Below are 18,507 nucleotides of genomic sequence, written 5' to 3' on the forward strand. Positions count from 1 at the left end.
GTGGGCTCGGTATGGGGAGGGGGAACGGTCCCGCCGCTGCCGGGCCCACCGCGGGGCTGTCTGCTGGGGGGCTGCCCTGCGCAGGCAGGCAGAGCAGCACCTACAGCACGTCGCTTAAAATAATAATAATAACAACAATGATGTTAATAATAATATAGCGCCCCGACTTTCACTTGGTGCAGCTGTCAGCAGGCGTGCCCGTGTTGGTGTAGCCGACAAGCTCCAAACAGTTCAGGGCAAAAAGAGAGCTGTGCGGTAGGATATTTGAAACGCGTATCTATTTTCAGCAGCATGCGTTAAACTGGTAGTCTTCTGAATCATTAAACAAAATCAGGAAGGTGTGCAAGAAAATGGCACCTTTTTTTATTTTCTTGTCTATATAAATAGTCTTAATCCCGGGCCCTCTTTCATAATTACAAAAAATACTCCTCTTGAGTTAATCATGCACCTTCCTGCTCCTTTTTGCAGAGCGTTGGCTCTACAGGAGGGCGGCTGAATGAGTGGTACGTCAATAAGCAAATATTCTCATTATATGAGTCAGATGCAGATCGCCCCTCCGTAGCTGTCGTTCACAGCATGTCCATCCCAGATTCTTAAAAAGTCTGCCCAGCGCCATCTCTGGAATAGCTCTGATTTTTGGCTGACGCCGTGTTCTTGGTGCTTCATTAGCAGCTGTTGAGAGTGATTTCTTGAACTATTTTGGGAAGGTCGTAAGCAGCGTGTGGTGCAGTATGGTCCTCGCACCAAAGACTCTTTGTGTCCTTCTGCCAAATACAAGGAACAGCCAAGGGGACGGCGGTGTCTTTCTTCCATTAACGTCCGTGGGAGTGGGCCACAGGGTGTCAGCCAGCGTGAATCAGCTTGCAAAATTGAGACCTTAGTTTGCCACTGGATGGGTTTTCTTTTTTTTTACATGAAAGACTGTGTCATGGAACCACAAGCTGTATTTAGTCTTTCTAAAATAGATGGAAAACTTGTGTTTGTGTGAGACTGCTCGGGGTTATCTGTAGCTTCCATGAAAAAATTGGGTTTGGAATTTTGAACATAAGCCAAGTATTTTTTCCTGCCCCTTTTGTAGCCTTAAGATTTTGGCTAAACATCTGATTTAATTATAGAAATTCAATTGTAGCCTTCGTTATAGTGGAACCACTGTTATTCAGTGTTAACCAAGGCTTGAGAAGTTTCTCAACCCATCAGAAAAATGAAACCATAAAGAAGCAGCCTTAGCCAAAGTACCAGAAGCAACAGCTTGTTGAAAAAAATCCCTCTTTATCTTCCTCATATCTTCTCATGTGAGACAAGATCAGCTTTTCCGTCTTACAGTTTTCACTGCAGCCTCCTAAGATGCTTTAACTGTCCCATTCATCTGTGACTGGAAAACGTTCTGCATATTTACACTGTGTTTCTTAACTGCAGGAATTAGTGTCTTTTTTTTTTTTGCCTTTTTTTTTCCCCCCTCTGCCTGGACATCATGGTTCCATCGGTGGGGATGGCTGCTGTTCTGTTCTCCTAGAGCCTCCATTCTGGGGGGCCTCCCTGTATGCTCAATTTCCCCAGGCTTTGTTTCTCCTGCTGCTCAAACCTTTCCCAAGCAGTAGTGCAACTCATTGAAAACAGCAACTTCATATTAATGAATTAAAGGAACAACATAACATATATGAATAACACAACGTGAATAACATAAGCATGCTTGATTGCCCCCGGAACACTCAGTGTAGGGACAAAGCCCCACAAAGCTTGGGTTTCTTCTTGTTCTTTTGAAGATAATGGAATTACTTATTTTTAAAACTGCACTTGAAACGTTGTGTGTGCATTGTGTAATTAATACTTGGAATGACTGGTGTTAGAGTGAGAAAGAGCCTGTCACTACAGAGGTCGGTTTTCTTTGTTTCCGTTTTGTAAGCAGCGAGCGGGTGTCTATGAATTTCTTGCAATGTGAGCAGAGAGAGGGAGTGACTTTTTCAGCTGTGACCACACACCATGGCAAAGTCATGCAGGGACAGGTGCAGTTAACTGGGTGGATTTCAGGTTGTGTTTACTGTTTATTTTATGCCTTCTAGTAGTACCTGGGTTAATTTTAGATCGGCGTTCTGGCCAGTGCTGGAGGAGGCCGACAGGGTCATGACAAGGGCTTTTCTGTGTGGCTTGGTTATAAGCGCAGCAGTGTGTGGAAGTATACGGGGTCACTTGGGTCTCCCATTTGTGTTTTTGAAGTGTTACAGATTGGGAGAAAGGGTTGTTCTCTCTCGTGTAAAAAGTAAAGAAAGCTAGCATTACCCCTTGTATCCAGTGGTGTTTTATTTTTAGATAAATGTGTGATTTTTCCTTGCAAGAAGATAAATGATTTCATGTTCTAACAGTGAAAATTGTTTTGGATTTCTTTTCATTGGACTGTTTTGTGTGCTAATTTTTATAAAAGCTACAGTGAAATTGAAGTTATTCATATGTCTGGCAAAAATCACACCCTGTATCTGTGAGGGGGAGAGATTGAGGAGCTGTTAAGATTAATTATTGAAGTACAGCTACAATTAAAGATGAGTAGTCCGGAAGTCCTCTGGTAAAATAATCACTGACATTCTTTTTTTCATTAGTAATGTGTTGTATATTCAAAAGCTAAGCCAGCATCTTGATGTTGGTTTCAGCTCGGAGACTCTTCTTGCTCCCAGGAGTTTACTCCAGCCTGTCATACGCATAAATTCGCAGAGTGTATTTTACAAGCGTACTAAATTGCTTTGCTTTATATGTCTGCAGATGGCAAAAGCCAAAGACAATATAATTGTGACGTCTAAGCCTGTCTGAGTTCTCTAAGCCGTGGGTTATGATTAGGAATACTGACTTTTTGCAGCAATGAAGTTTTATTATAGTGAATAGGTACAGTAATGGATGCATCTATTGCTGTCCTCAACTCCTTCGGCATTAATCAATTCCTATAGATTAGGTTGTTTCTCTCTAATTATGAACATGTGGAAATAAGCCAGGTAACCGTAGAAAATCTCAGCTTAATGTGATAAGACTTGAGGAAAGAGAAACATTTAATGGCTAATTTGAGATGTTGAGTTCTCTGCTTCTCTCAGTTTACATTTTATGGGAGTTCCTGTAATGTTTCATCCAAAGTTTTGTTTCTTTGCCAAATTGAAAGGCTGTGGATATATAGAGAAAAATTCATTACGTGATGTGATGCAATTAAAATTAGGGCCATATAAAGAAATGGAAATGCTTAGGAGAAACCTGCTAAAGAAGTTTGTAGGAGCTGTTTGACATAGTTGCTGAAGTGTATGGTGAGCTGTAATTTTTGCAGGCTTTCACAAATATTTCTATCTTCCCTCCCCAGTAAGAACTTAATTTAGTCCCAGATTCTTGACAGATCATTCAACTTTTTGCTGATGTGACGGACATGATTTGGGTAATTGCGTTTAGTCAGACTCTGTGCCCATTAATTCAGCTTTGAAAACAAGAATTGCCAAATTACCCCAGCTCTCTCTCCCTGCGTGACTGCCGAGCGGTGTGTTTCTGGGCCAAGTTATTTTTTGTTGCAGGCAAAGGTCAGGGGTACAGTAGGTGTGCATTACTCTGTGGTAAAGAGGAGTCTAGTACAGTGCACTTTTGTAATTTCCATGATGACTGGTGGGGTGAGGACACACAGGAAGAACGAATGCGCCGGGTTGAGCAGCCGTGCTCCAGTTGCACCACATTCCTCCGGCTCACGTGTGGCCTCTGGCTCTTATGCCAAGCACCTGCATTTGGTTTTGGTTTGTTTTGGATGGAAAACAGATATTTTTCGTTGGTTACGAAGGCAGCAGCCGGTAGTTTTGTTGTTGTTTTAATGCTAATGTCATCTGGAAGAGTGATTACACGCTTTCTGAATCCAAAGTTAGTCACCAAGCTTTCAGATTTCAGCACTTTGAGGAAAGAAATGAAGCATTTTAAAGTTTTACCTGAAATCAAACCCACAGAGCTGACCAGAGAGAGAGAGGCACAAGATGCCATCCTGTCAAGGCTTACTGTATAATTCTTTATAAATAAAGCTTAGATATCCCTGAAATAAAGGACTTGATGGGTTGTACGTGAAGCATTAGGCCTCTGTTAGGATGAAATTGTCAATTCTACATGTTCCAGAGGGAAATGTAATGAATTGTTTTTCTGTACTTGGACTTAACCCAAGACACACTTTTGAGGTGTGGATCAGGATGGTGCTGTAAAATGGGAAGCACAAAGGAAAGTTGGAAAGCCATACGCTGGCAGAAGACAAAGCACATTTGCTGTTTTTTATGCCATCTATATCTCTTGGCTGTCTCTCTTGCTGTTTGCTCTTATTGTTAGCTTTGTCACATCATGCTTCAATGTAATTTCTCAATATGCATCATTCATGTGCTATTTTCTTTGAATGTATTTCTCAATACATTGTGGAACATGGAGGGGAGCAGAACATAGCTGCTGCATATTCAAAGGGTGAAAAGACAGGGTGATGAAGCCTAAAAAAATTCCCTTCTGATCAGTTCTTTGCAGTTCCTGTACCTCAGACATCCAGTGAAGCTGAACTCAAGCAGACATTTGGGTCATGGACTTGTGATGACTACAAGTGCCTAGTAGAAATAAGTAGAAGACAATGCAACTTATTGCTGTTACTAATGCAAGAAAGATTTGGATATCATGTAAAAGTCTTGAGAGTACTGTCCTATTTGGACCCATTAATGAATAAAGTGTGAGACATTTCCACATTAGAAGGGAGAAGATGCAGTGCGCAGTATATGAAAACCTGCCTTTCGCACTGCCAGAGCGGTCTCAGCTAATACCCTCACAGCTTGTGAAATAACGCAGTTCAGACTAACACTACGGTATCTGAGATAGCACTATTAATTTCTCCAGTGACTAAAGGTTTTGAGAGTACTATATGTTTTTCTTAATACACGAAATACTGATATTGCTAAGCTATAGATCTTCTAGCAACAGCAAGTAATTTGCTTACATGTTCGATAATAAAACAAGCTGATGTTTCCTCAGCTTAGAGGTTCTGTTGCAATTCCTGGGACAAATGCTCTAGAATTCTGCAAGAGCTTTATACATTTAGCCATTATTTCCAAAGATTAAGACAGATAGTTGAGGTTTAAAGATTCCCACATGCTTCAGTCTTCTTATTGTTTCAGACAACTTACAATGCCATATTGTGCAAAATATCAATAAAAACATTTAATCTCTTCCAGGTTTTCAGACAAGAAGGAAAGGCTGATGCATCTTAAAACCAAACAAAGAGAATTCCAAAAACAGTAAGTTGTAGTTACTAAATGAAAATAAACTGTAAGAACTCTCAGAAAAACAAAACAGTCTCTGTAACGCGCTGTTGCTGGAGACAGACATAGTCCAGATAGTCATAAAACTTTCAATCATGTTTTTTCCTCTAGTGTTTTGAAGGCCATGGAAGGAATGATCAGCTGGTGAGTTGTTCAAAGTGTCCCATAGTTTTTAAACTCTCTCAATTTCTAGATCTCATAGTTTAAAGTTACAATTTACCTTGAGGGCATTGTGTTGCTTTCCCAAAAAGCCTGTTGTAAGCAAAACTGAAATTGGCTCTGCAAGCAGAGTGCTCCAAACGGTCAATATTTTTCATTTCTTACTAGATAATTGTTCAATAACTTATTATACTGATTGACTTTATACTTAGCATTCGGTTTGTTTGTGGCATTCTTCTGTGCACAAAACAGTATATGAAATATTTATTTGTTCGTCTGATCCAATTAAGAACATCCTGCTACTTTTGCACTAAGGCTGCTGGCTTTGTTGTTAATCATTAGTCAGTGTGTTTGAAGTCGTTCGTGCCCTAGAGTTGCTGAATGTTCTTTTTCAGAGATGGAAAATAATGTCTTGCAAGATGAGGATTGAGCAGCTGAAACAGACCATTTGCAAAGAAAATGATGAAATGACAAGACGTGAGTAATGCCTGTGCTTTTGTGATGTGTAAAACTCTGTGCCTTGGAGTGAAAAATCAATTGTTGTGAATTTGAGTGTTAGTTTTTAAAAATGGTGAATTTCCAAACTGTCACTTCTTAAATCAGCTTGAAGGCAAATTGATGAGTGGGTTTTAGCCTTTTTATGCTTGGGTTTTAATTAGCAAACAGTAGACATTATTCAGGTGGATGGAGATAATTTTGCAACAGCTTTAAAAGTAAATGCTTAGCAGCCTATGACTTTGGCTTTGTCCTTAGAGATGGCTTTATTCAATGTACTGTTTCTGATCACTTCCTCTTGATAAAGAGGAGCAAACAACTCTGCAGCTGTTAGGAATTTCATGTTACTGATGAATTTTAACCCACACCAGTCTAGAAATCTTAAAATCCTACTTGAGCAAGACTCACTGAAATATGGCATAGGCTGGTGACTTGCTACCATTCACCAGCTTCAGTTTTGAAACTCATTAAATATTTTACACATGAGAGATTCGTAGGGTCATTTTTCAGAAGAGAATGTGCAACACTCCTTACAACCTGCATGCAAATGAAAGATAGGAAGCATATTCAGAAGCATATTGATTGAATTGAGAACATTTTTATGACCTGAAATTCTAGAGGAGCCATACAGAGAGTGGAAGCACAGGCATATACTTGAGAATAGTTACAAAGGAATAGCACAAGCTTGCGGTGATAACATCAAAAAGGCTGAGATGCAAAATTATTTTCAATTAATAAGGAGGATGGATAGTAACAATAAGAAATGTATAATAAGAAAAAGATGAAGGAGTAGGCAAGCCTGTTAGTTAACAGGAAGGAGAGCAAATAACAGTGCAGAGAAGTCTGAAGCATTCAGCGCCTTCTTTGCTTAGTCTTCTCACAAAGAGAATGTGATCAGCTGCTTAGCCAGATTAAATTTTACATCATGAGAGGAGTGCAGGCTAAGGAAAGAAAACAGCCACCTAAATATTATTTTGATTATGTCAGCAAGGCGTTACGAGATTTCACCTTAGGGAACTTAAGGAACAAGCTGAAGTAGTCTGTGGAATTCTTGAGAACACATGAGGGAGAGAGGATGTCCCAGGAAACAGAGTGAAAACGGCATCTTTTTTTGAAGGGTGGAGGAAGAACTGATGACACAGTCATCCTATTATAAACCTCTAACCACTTTGCAGGTAATTAGAAGATAAAGTAATTAAAAATAGGCATCACTTTTTTAAGAATAGGCCATGTCAAATCAACCACTTGTCTGCGGATCGAGTGGTCTAGTAGAGGAGAAAGCAGAAGATGCAACATGCCTTGCCATTGGGCACTACCGCAAAGTGTCTCACGAGCAAGCAAAGACATTTGCTTTGGGTGTAATCACTGTAGGTTGACACAAAAGGCTGGAAAGGCTGCCTTCAAAGAGTGGCGATACTTGTCAAACTGAGAAAGTGGAGCTCAGCAGGAACCGGTTCCTGGCCCAGTTTTGTTCAGTATTTTCCATAATAGCTTGCATGGTAGAATAGAAGGTGGAATGGAGGAAGCCAAGCTGAATGCTGTGGGGAACAGGATCAAATTCAAAATCATGCAGATAAATTGACAATATCATCTGAAAAGAACAGAGTCGAGTGCACATTGTTTAGGAAAGAGGAACATATAAACCTGAAGTAGGGGACAGTGGTGATATTTGACAGGAAATAATCTGGGGAATTGCAAATTAAATAAAAAAAATCAATCTAATGCTGCTCCAGAAAGGTTCAGACCTTATTCTGGGTTATACTAATATAAGCATTGTATTTAAGGTGGAAGCAATTATCCTGCTGTGCCTGACGTTGGTGTTACCTCAATGGAAGTCTGGAGTCCAGTTTGAGGAATTTAAGAAAGATACGAATTAACTGCAGAAAGTCCGGAGGAGAATATTAGGAATAAAACACAAGGAATGGCTAAGCAAATTGATGTTTGATTTGGTTTAGAGAGAAGGAAGGTGAAGAAAAGCAAGCTTTTCAGTAGGTAGAAGATTATTGTGAAGGAGATAATAACTACTTGTTCTCTTTAGCCTGTGAAGAAAGAGGAAGAGGAAATCAATGTGACTTTGAGGAACTTAGTCACCTTTTCTTAAAATGCAGCTCCGAAGGTGGCAAAATGTTAGGACCAACTGGGGAGGGGAATTCCTCCACTTTTCTACTATTCTGTGAAGCGCATTATCTGCAGCTTTTGCAGCTTCTCTTTCACAGTGAAATTGATGAGACTTAACCCATGAACTGACCTAACTATTGCCCAACCAACCTGTTGTTAGCTCAATTACCCCAAAACTGCTCTTGCAGGTAGACCCAAAATGAACTCTTGCCATGGGTAGCCAATAGATCAGGAACTCAACTTGGTTCACTCTTGGACCACATTAGAAAATGTAAATAGGTTGTTTCTCTTCTCTTGGATATGGCATAGTTTAGTTTTTTTGAACTAAGAACAATTTCTAGCACATTGGGCTCCTGCTTTTGCAGTTGACTGGGTACCTCAATAATTGGTGCTTCTTAAAATAAGGTTTTAAAATATGTGTTTGCCCTCTGTCTGCAGAGAACAGGTCAAGGAGACAATCTTGCAAATATCTGGCATAGCTCTCTGTTGGGCAGAGATCAGTGTGCCTGTGCTTGCATTTATCAGGCAATGTAGATGTGTGGGATGTAGTGGTGTCCTGAAATACTTCTGGGGACAAATCTTAATCGCCTCATAAACGGGGTCATAAAGCAGAGGTGCTATGCTGAAAAAAGAACAGTTGTTTCTGCACCGGGACTGCTAAAGAGGAAATGTGTGTGCAGTGTTCTCCCCTGCTTCTCAAATAATTGCTGTTGGCCCTGCAGAAAAGGGAGTTCTCTCTGTGAAGAAAACAGCCTTTCAAGTACAACGTGAATGTGAAAATTGAACAGGTGGACATTTTACTCCTCCTCTCTGTCTCTTGTTCTTTATGCAAAGGGAGAGTTTGGGAATATGAATGCAAGCATTAATTGATTTTCTGTTGATGTTACAGGAATGCTTAAAGCAAACTGAATTACTAGCTGGCACGTAGGGATTCTTGGTATTGCTCAGAGAAAAGTTTCTACGTTTCCTCTAACAGGGCTCACTTATTTTATAAATCTGAGGATTATTAGTTCTCATCTGCATAGGGAAGCTACTCTCACCTTCTTTAATTTGGGACTTTGCATCCCCCCCATATCAGATCTTCCTTCCTACCAAACACATCATGGATCGCAACAGATCAGTTAGATGACTAGAAATAATTCCTGACATTCAGAGGAAGCGGCCTCTGTGTCTGCGGGCGCAGGCACACTCTGAGGGGTGCCAGCAGTCCTGGCCTCCCACCCTGCCAGACCAGGGACCAGCCAGAGGTCTGTGCAGTTCAGCTGTGCAGGTGCAAACCAGGACTAGCAGGAGGGTGTCGTGTGCTGGACAGGCATGGCTGGGCACAGACCCGCAGACGGGAATCGGTCTTGCGTCCCATTCTTTGGATGTAGCCTTTAATTTTTGTGCTCCCCTATTGGGAAGACTGACAGTCTGAATGTGTGGTTTGAGGTAGCTATAGCTGCTTAGAAGTTTTCTTCATTTTAGTAGTATATAATCAGCTTCTTAGAGTAGCAGATGCCATGGAGCATTCTTGTTGTAGCTCCGGTCTCCTCTGTGCCCTGCAATCAAAATATGTCAGTAAAACAATGTTACGGCTTAGTGCTTCCCTTCTGTGCACGGGGCAGTTATCCCACTTCTTGATTACAGGAAAGTGATGCCTTGCTGTAAGAGAACCTGACTAACACTGTTTCTTTTCAGCCATAAAAACAGAAAGTGGTGACTAGTAGTAGATGGGGGCTTTCGTTCAAACTAGGGTACATTAAGATTTTTAGACATGTATTTGGAGACTGTATAAGAAATGTTTTCCTATGCTTTTGAAAGACAGAGGTGGTTAACTCACTCTCTTTAGCACCATATGTTTGTGGAAGCATTACTGCAGTCAGTTATTTTATAGGAGAATCAGCAGATGCTCTTGAAGGATATTTTTCCAAGCCTCAGTGTGCCTGACACATGGAGTAAATTCAGGCAGTTGCAGCACTTCAGTACATAAGCACATTTCTCTTTTTGTGACTGGAGAGGGAGATAGTCAGTGTTCCCTTGTGGTAACAAGAAGTCTGCACCGCTGGGATCCAAGTGCTTTAAGAGCACATACATGAGTGTGAAGCCCAGATAACGTATATTAATGGCAGCAGTGGTGCCAGAAATGGTGAATGAAGATGCTGTCTGCACTTGATTTTGGCTGTGAGCAATGCATGTCTTTTTGCCCAGCACCATGCAAACATGTACAGTCAAGCTATTTCTGTCATGATGATTACCTCAGAAGTTTAATTAAACTGTGAAATCTTGGCTTTTCTGTTCCAAATCCAAAAATAGCTGGGTAAAAGATAGGGAAAAAAAAAATCCCAATTTCAGTCTCTTTAGAGATCTTCAGAAAAGATTAAAAAGTTGTACCACTTAGCAGCTGGAAAATGTTAATAGTTTAACAGGATTTTCTGTTTTAAGTTGCTATAGATCTTGCTTTCTATAAATGTTAATAATGCTTTTCTCAAGCTTACTACAAGTACCTCACAGCTCCTTTTCCAAGGCTAACATCTGCTGCTGTTTTCATAGATGCGGAGGGGCTTCTGAGAATTAAAGAGGAGAACCAGAAGCATTATCGCAGGGCTCAGCGGCATCAGGAGAAGAAAGAGAAGATCCAGAGGCATAACCGCAAGCTGGGAGACTTGGTAGAGAAAAAAACCTATGACTTGAAAACCCAGTACGAGCATCTGGCAAATCTTCGTCGGACGCATATCCTGGAGCTAACATCAGTCATATTTCCCATTGAAGAAGTAAAGACAAGCATGAGGTACAGAAGGCTTATCCTTTTGGACTCATTTTGCTTAGCTTTAGACACCCAGAAGTGAGTTACGTAAGTCTAAGCTAGACGCTCTGGCTCCCTTAGCATCTGTGGGGAGAAGGAGGTGTTTCCCAAAGGCAAAGCATCTGACCCAGAGATAGAGGTCCAGAATAGAAGAATCTGGAGGTGCTAGCATCTCCCCACTGAGAGATCTGAGGTATGTGTCCAATGCTAAACTTTCTTAAAATAGATCATTAAAAATCCCAGAACAAAGGAAAGTAGTTTTGGGAGTAAGGAGTTTTGCAGGAGTGTTTCTACAAGCGGTTTGTTCTCTGTGAGAGCTGGCTAAATGCCTGCCAAGTACATCTCTGATTCTATTTTAAAAACTTTTTTAAAAACACTCTGTTCCTCTCTGGGTGCTACAGAGATCCTGCAGATGTGTCTTCTGAGAGTGACAATGCTATGACCTCTAGCACTGTGAGCAAGCTCGCGGAAGCCAGGAGAACCACGTATCTCTCTGGGAGATGGGTGTGTGATGATCATAATGGGGACACCAGCATCAGTATCACAGGGCCTTGGATAACCCTTCCTAATAATGGAGACTATTCAGCATATTACAATTGGGTGGAAGAGAAGAAGACTACACAAGGACCAGGTAAGGAGCAAGGTCTGATTAGGTATCTGGGTTACTCCGGAAGCCATAGAACTTGCAGCCTTGGATGCCAACAGAAGGCGCTGAGGAGCAGTGGCCCAGTCCGTTTCTTCTCACCCAGACAAACCTGAGTCAGAAGTAAATACCAGTATAGGGATTAGTCCACTGAAATCCTCTTTTGCGGGAAATGCTCACTGGGACACAGCGCAATGTAATAGAGAGATAAAGTTAATTATTCACAGTTTTGACATGGTTCACATGCCGTCGTTTTAACAGGAATTCCAAGAATTACTATTTTCTACCAACTTCTGACAGATTTCACTGTAAATGATTGCTGGATTCAGGCTGCTCTCAATACTTACAAATGACATTTTCCAGAGTAGACTTCAGTAACACATTAACACACCCACTGAGGCTTCATTTAAAATGAGACTTTCATGATGTTTTTATTTCTTTTAGATATGGAACATAATAACCCTGCTTATACCATCAGTGCTGCATTGTGCTATGCAACTCAGCTTGTTAACACTTTGTCTCTCATACTTGATGTAAATCTTCCCAAGAAGCTCTGCAACAGGCAAGTAAATGCAAGCCTCTTAGGAGGTGAATCAGTGACCAGTTTTGACTGATCTTAATTCCGTTTGGTTTTGTGAACGAAGTCATTACTTGGAACAGCTTTTATGGTAACGGTTGATGGCTCATGGATTTTTGTGCTGTTTAATTTTGGATGGAGGACTAGTAGGATTTTAGACCACAGTTAATAGTCTCTCCCTCCTTTTTTACCTCCTGAGAGTGTAGACCAACCATCATAGTTGAAAATAACAGCTTTCTAATTGACATATTCAGCGTCCTCAAATTAGAAATGAAATTTGACAGTCCATGAATAGCACTTTTCATTTTATGAGACCCTACTGTGCTTTACAAAATCCCAGCCCAATTCAGCAACTCTTAGTCATCTTGAATAGCTCCACTAAATTAAATGCTGGAGAACAAGGCCTTATAATATGGCATGACAGCAATGTAATTCTCTTTAGGATACAACACCAATGGGGAACATACCTGGCAGACGTCTGGGAGTGTATTGCGTAAACCCCATTTGTCATGAAAAGCACTGTTAGGTTTTTTAATGTCTATGTGGAGCAGATGGGATCTGTACAGAAGAAGTACTGAGAAAGCTGTAGACCTGGTCAGTCTTCCAGAGGTCTCAAATACGCTGCTGCAATTCTTTTAAGTGTTTAAAATAGTGGTTGCTGAAGTGAGGGCACAAAAGTTGTGTAGGGTCTCTGCAGTTTTTTTATACTATTGTTTGGGTGCTCAGTCTTCACAGAAGGAAAAGGTGGGAACAGGAAATGAAGCAAGATTTAAAAGGAGAGCCGAAAGAGCTTGGCTGCAGTGGATCTTCGAGTTTCATTCAGTTTACATCACCCATCCTGTTGAAACCGGAGAGACTAGGGCAAGTAGTGCTTGTTGATGAAATGCTAACAGTCTTGCAAGCTGAAAAATTAATCTCCTGAGCACTGGCTGTACAGTTTAAACAAGTGCTCAATGCGAGGATGTTTACTCCGGGATTTGTTAGGATTTGCTGATGTCTCCAGTAGGTGTATTTTCACAGCGTTTTGCTTTGTGTGTGTATATATATGTGTGGGTGTGGTGTTTCAACAGTGAGTTCTGTGGAGAGAATCTCAGCAGGCACAGGTTTACGCGGGCCGTGAAGAAGCTGAATGCTAACATCCTTCACCTTTGCTTCTCTCAGGTAGGGGCAATGCACATTTGGATTCTTTAAATAGCTTTTAAAACATCAACTGGGCCTGCAGGTTTTCTCCAATAACTGATCATGTCTTTTTCTTACTTTCCCCACGGTAGCATGTAAATTTAGATCTGTTGCACCCACTGCATACGCTCAGGAACCTTATGTACCTGGTCAGCCCAGACACTGAGAACTTGGGCAGGTAAGAAAAGCAGTATCTCAACTCACCTGTGACTGAATCCCTTTTGAAGTTATGCATTTGCCTTGTTACTTATAAGGGAAGTTCTTCTCTTCTGCTGTACCTATAGATCAGTCCTCAGCACATCAGGTATCAGGGTAGTTACAAGGAGGAGACAGGAGAGGACAGAAAAAGGGGGTCCTGAGTAGGACATTAGATTTCAGAAATGTGTGTATGCTGTGCTTCTGCATATGGCAGGCTCAGCTGGAGGCTTTGTAGCTGATTATGGACTTGTTTCCCCTACGCCCAGGAGCAGGAACTTCTTCCCTCCAGGGGACAGCAGCACATATACCAGGCAGTCTCACGGTGCTCCAAATATGACCCTACCCACATCTTGCCAACGTGTAAAGATCTAAAAGCATCCAGCAATATAAACCCTAAAACAAATACTAGGTAAAGCTTTCCCAAATACTTCCAGTCAGTGAACACCCTAGACCAAAGTCGACACTTAAAATAATATTCATTTCTATGTAAATTAAGATTAAAGGCTACTTTTCTGTTAACTTAGTACATGATGAAAAGAACATCAGTTTCTGTGGGTTGCATGCACCAGGTTTAATAATCTTCCTTTTCTTTACAACTTAAATATAAGAAGGCCAACATTGATCTCCTGTTGGGATAATCCAGTCACAAGTCACTTGTGCCTGTGACAGTCTGCAAATATCTGTTTAATCTGACTACTGCTTTATTCTCCCTTAAACACAGTAATGTTCTGAAATCTACTTTTCCACTTTGTTCTCGTGTACAGGTTTAGTTTTATTTAAAAACCTGCAGTGCCGCTAAGAGGAACTGAATGCATGCCTCTAACCACTTATGTTATGTTCTTTGGGTATATCCCTACTGATTCAGCCCAAAGATACAGGGAGCCAAATCTTTGTAACATAGCTCAGTTTGGAAAAAATGATGTGCTTGCTGTTGCTTGTCTGAAAAAAAGGAGAGTGCAGGAAATACCCAGAGAATGAAGAACTGTGTCCTGGAAAGCAGCTGCTGTGAAAGATCCAAGTGCCACAGTGGACAAAAAGCTAAGCCTGACAGATCCCCACGATGTGAAGTAAAAGGGCTGAGCAGAGAGACGGGTCTCACTTCTCTGTGCAAGTGTTACAGAGCTCCAGATGCATCAGTCGGGTCCATGTCGTAAAAGAAGAGGTTACAGGAAAGAGTCGGAGAAAATACCTACCAGTGAGGGGAATAGTTTAGTCTGTATAAAACTGTCTTAGCTCTCTAGAGATGAGATTGAGAGATGACTTGATTTCCACACCTTCATGGGGAGAAAATACAGGCTACTGAATGGCTTTATAGACACCATCGGAAACAAAGAGTCTGAACTAGGCTGAAATGAGGCACATGCATTTAACACAGAGATTAATTACCCGCAAGAATGAAGGTGGGGATTCTCTGTTTCTTTATGTCGTCCTGTCATGGCTGGATGAGTTTCTGGAATGGATGCTTTCATCAGGCAGAAGTTACTGGGCTCAGGACAGGGGGAACGGGTGGAATGTAATGGCCTTTGTTATAGAGGAGGTCACTTGAGATGATCTAATGGTCCCTTCTGGCTTTAAACCTGATGACTCTTTTCTTATGTTGCCTTGTTAAGCAAAATGCTTTGCCAGAAGGCAGCGCTCCCATTCCTTTCTGGATTATGAAAGAGGAGTGTTTACCTTTAATTTCTCAGTTGGCTGCAAAGTTTGCAACAACCAGCTCTCTTTATTTTCCTTTAGATATCTAGGCCTATAGTTGCCCAATAGTCTCCTTTATAAGTTACTGTTTTCAGATACATGTAATTTTACCAAGCTTTAATTGTTTGCATTAAAATTTTCCATGCTAAATTGCTGCTTCAGGCTGCTTCTCCCACTAAAGCTGGAGAAACACTCTTACCCGTGTTAAATTCTTGCTCCTGTTTCACTGAGCAGCTTTGTGCTTTGGAATGAACTTTGGCAGGGATGCTGCTTGCTGTGTGGGATCCACCATGTTTCATCACCTCTGTGAAAACCTCGTGCTCTCTGACCATGGGTCACGGGCCTCTGAAACTGCCTGCTTTGGCTCAGTAAAGATGTTTCAGATTTTGGCTGTCGATACTCCAGTGCAAAGGACAGGGTGGGATGCAATTGCTTCTCGCACCAGGCAGTGGCAGCAGGGAACTTGGACTCACAGCGCAGGTGGGTTTGGCCAGGACCTCTGGAGATCCAGCCCATCGCCCCACTCAAAGCAGAGCCAACTAGAGCAAGTTACTCAGGACCGTGGCCAGTGGAGTTTTTAATATCTCCGATGATGGAGACTCCACAGCCTCTCTCGGCAACCTGTTCCAGTGTTTGACTAGCCTCATAGTAAAAAAGATCTTGAGATGTCGCTCAAGGTGAAGTGCTGCTATGGGAAGTCTCCTCTGGTGAGTTGTGCCAGCCTAGTTCTGTAAGTTGTAAACGACACCCTTCCCCTTGCTGACAGAGCTGCAGCCATCTTGGCCTGGCCAAGGGCTAGTGTTAAAAATAAAAGCTGTTCCACATCAAGCTGAGATTTCCACCAGTGGAGTTGTGAGTTATTATCAATAGCTTTTTCTGTTGTGTATGCGTGTTTCACTGTCCACTGCCAAAGCAGAATAGCTCTTCCGCCGTTCCTGCTCCGTGGATTGGAACCCAGCTATCGCTTCCTTGGCCAACTGTTTCCGTTTCACCATTGTCATAATAAAGTTATCTCTGTAGCCAGCGAGTTTCCCTCTGCCAGCTGATAAACACAGAGGTGTTTTAATTTCCCTGCTGTACACATGACAGAGCAGGGTGCTTTGGCATGCCTAGGACTCACACCAGTGACGTGACAGTCCCTCTCCTGCATGGTACCAAACGGGCTGACGGCATTGTGTCCATGTTTGCAGGTCTGGCCCTTTCGAAATTAGTGCCGATCTCGAAGACTCCATGGAGTTCGTGGATCCCAGTGCCACTGGCGAAACAGATGAGAGCGGAGATGAGCACGTCAGCGATGAAGAGACAGATCTAGGGACAGACTGGGAGAATCTGCCGAGTCCCAGGTTCTGCGATATCCCCTCTCAGCAGGTGGAGATGCTGCAGAGCCAGAGCACGCAGGTATCTCAGCCCATTGCCAGCAGCAGCGCTGGTGGAATGATCTCGTCCGCTGCTGCCTCGGTTACCTCGTGGTTGAAAGCATACACTGGACATCGCTAACGAGCATGGGAAAAGGATCATAGGATTTGTGGAAGGAATCCCTCCCCGACAATGCTGTAGTAAACCTTACATATTCAGTTAAGTAGTGCCTGGAACAAAGAAAAGGTCAGACTTTCATTTTGTAAACCAGAAAAACCTTTTTATTTACCCAAGATGACTGTGATGGTACCGTTTTGTAAATTAGCTAGCTACGTACTTCTGACGGATTCTGTGATGGCACTTTGTGTCTTGGTTCTGTCTGCATTGTTGAGAATCGAAGAAAAAGGACCCGGTAGCCTCCAGCTCTACTTCCTAAAGAAGAAACAGATTTTGGAGTATTTGGATCGAGATGAGTACAGAGAGAAGGCTGCTCAGTATCCAGTCTGGACAGTGGTGCAAATGCAATTCACATTTTCTTAACTCCTTACAGGGTTTTCGTTTGTGTGTGTTTTAAATCTGTCTTGCATAATGCAGAAATGCGTATTTCTAAATTTTTTTCATTCAGGACATGAAAATTATGCATTTTTAACATGTTTTCTAATCTCTGTTGCCATATTTTTAATACAAAGAATCAGCATGGACAGGAATTCACACAGCAAATTGCTCTTATTTTAGATTTGGTTGTGAATCTTTACCCAGTTTTGCCACAGAAAACTGGCTTGTTTCATGCTGTTTCCACCGGTAGGTAGTCTAGAAGTCTCATGTTGTGCTGTCCAAAGCACGCAGGCTCTTTACTCTTAATGTCATACACCAAAGAAACACTGGACGTTCTTAGCTAGACCCACATTTGACGCCAATACAGGATTGCGTTGTTGCAATAATACTCATCAGTTACAACACCATGTTGCCACTTTTTAATATTAGAAAAACCTCATGTCAAGCTAGTTTAATGAAGTCACACGGGCTCCACACTACATGCATTTTAAACCCTGTTCTATTTTATGTTTATGGTGGGGTTTTTTTCTTTCCTTGTTTACTGAATGCCAAGAAGTTGATTTCATTTCACTGCAGAAATGCTCACAGCGCAGCTGGCTCGCATGTAAAACTACAGGAGGTGCGATACTGACAGATGCGTTCGTTAACAAGTGCTCCTCCACTTCCTCTGCCTTGCGGTATGTATTACTTAAAGATGGGTTTGCTCAGTGAGGCTTCCAACGTATGGTTTACATTTTATAGAGTTGGGACATTGTACTTCTCCACATGGTAAACTAATGTAAAAGCATCCTCCCATCCCTCCAGGAGGGAGGATGTCTGCCACTCTTCCCTGTAGCTTCCCTGTGGCAACGCAGCTCGTAACGGGGGCACGGCGAGGCTGCAGGAAGTGGTGCACAAGCCACGTCCCTGCCATCAGGGAGTGTCCTCTGCGTGTTTGAAGTCCCAGCTCTGGGGCTGGCTTACCTGGCCATCTCACGGACTGTTTTGTGGTGGTCTCGCTCTGTTCCTCTCCAGGCCAGCCAGCGCTGCCTCCTGTCTCCACCGAGGAGTGGGTGGAAAAGCAGTTTTGGTACTGATGCGTGCGTACCCCAGCAAGCTCCACGCCAGGGGTACCGGCGGAGTATCGTGTCTCACAGCTCCCTGCCCCTCTCGTACGGCAGCTCTTTCTCTTTGGCCTTGGGGATGGGCATCTGTTGTCGGTAGTTTCTTTTTTCTTTTTTTTTAAACCAAAGACCCTTAACTCCGCACTAACAGCACGCACGTCGTTAGATGAAGACACCCTCGGTTCTACCATTCTTTTGGTCTAAATCCAATAGTTGGGTTTTAAGAGAACAGCCAAGACTCCCTTGACTACTGCAGCCTGAATGGGGACGGTGCCCCCCAGCCCCCCCGGCAGCAAGCGCTGCCCTGGCCGGGGCCGGGAGGGTTTGGTCGCTGTTCAGTTCACAGCACTTTACTCGCT

General features: G+C 42.4%; 1 protein-coding gene across 1 annotated transcript; it reads left to right on the forward strand.

Annotated features, from left to right (window-relative positions):
- Positions 1 to 468: 468 nt before the first annotated feature.
- On the forward strand, positions 469 to 16,631 carry ATG14 (autophagy related 14; the record flags this gene model as incomplete). Its single annotated transcript, XM_009581146.1, is given in 10 exon segments — positions 469 to 503; positions 5,202 to 5,264; positions 5,400 to 5,448; positions 5,843 to 5,924; positions 10,593 to 10,830; positions 11,247 to 11,476; positions 11,933 to 12,050; positions 13,136 to 13,226; positions 13,337 to 13,422; positions 16,325 to 16,631. Coding segments are annotated over 10 exon segments (1,299 nt in total), but the record flags the coding sequence as incomplete, so codon positions are not given.
- Positions 16,632 to 18,507: the final 1,876 nt, after the last annotated feature.

Source organism: Fulmarus glacialis, unplaced genomic scaffold (assembly GCF_000690835.1).
Source record: "Fulmarus glacialis isolate BGI_N327 unplaced genomic scaffold, ASM69083v1 scaffold12200, whole genome shotgun sequence".
Taxonomy (NCBI): Eukaryota; Metazoa; Chordata; class Aves; order Procellariiformes; family Procellariidae; genus Fulmarus; species Fulmarus glacialis.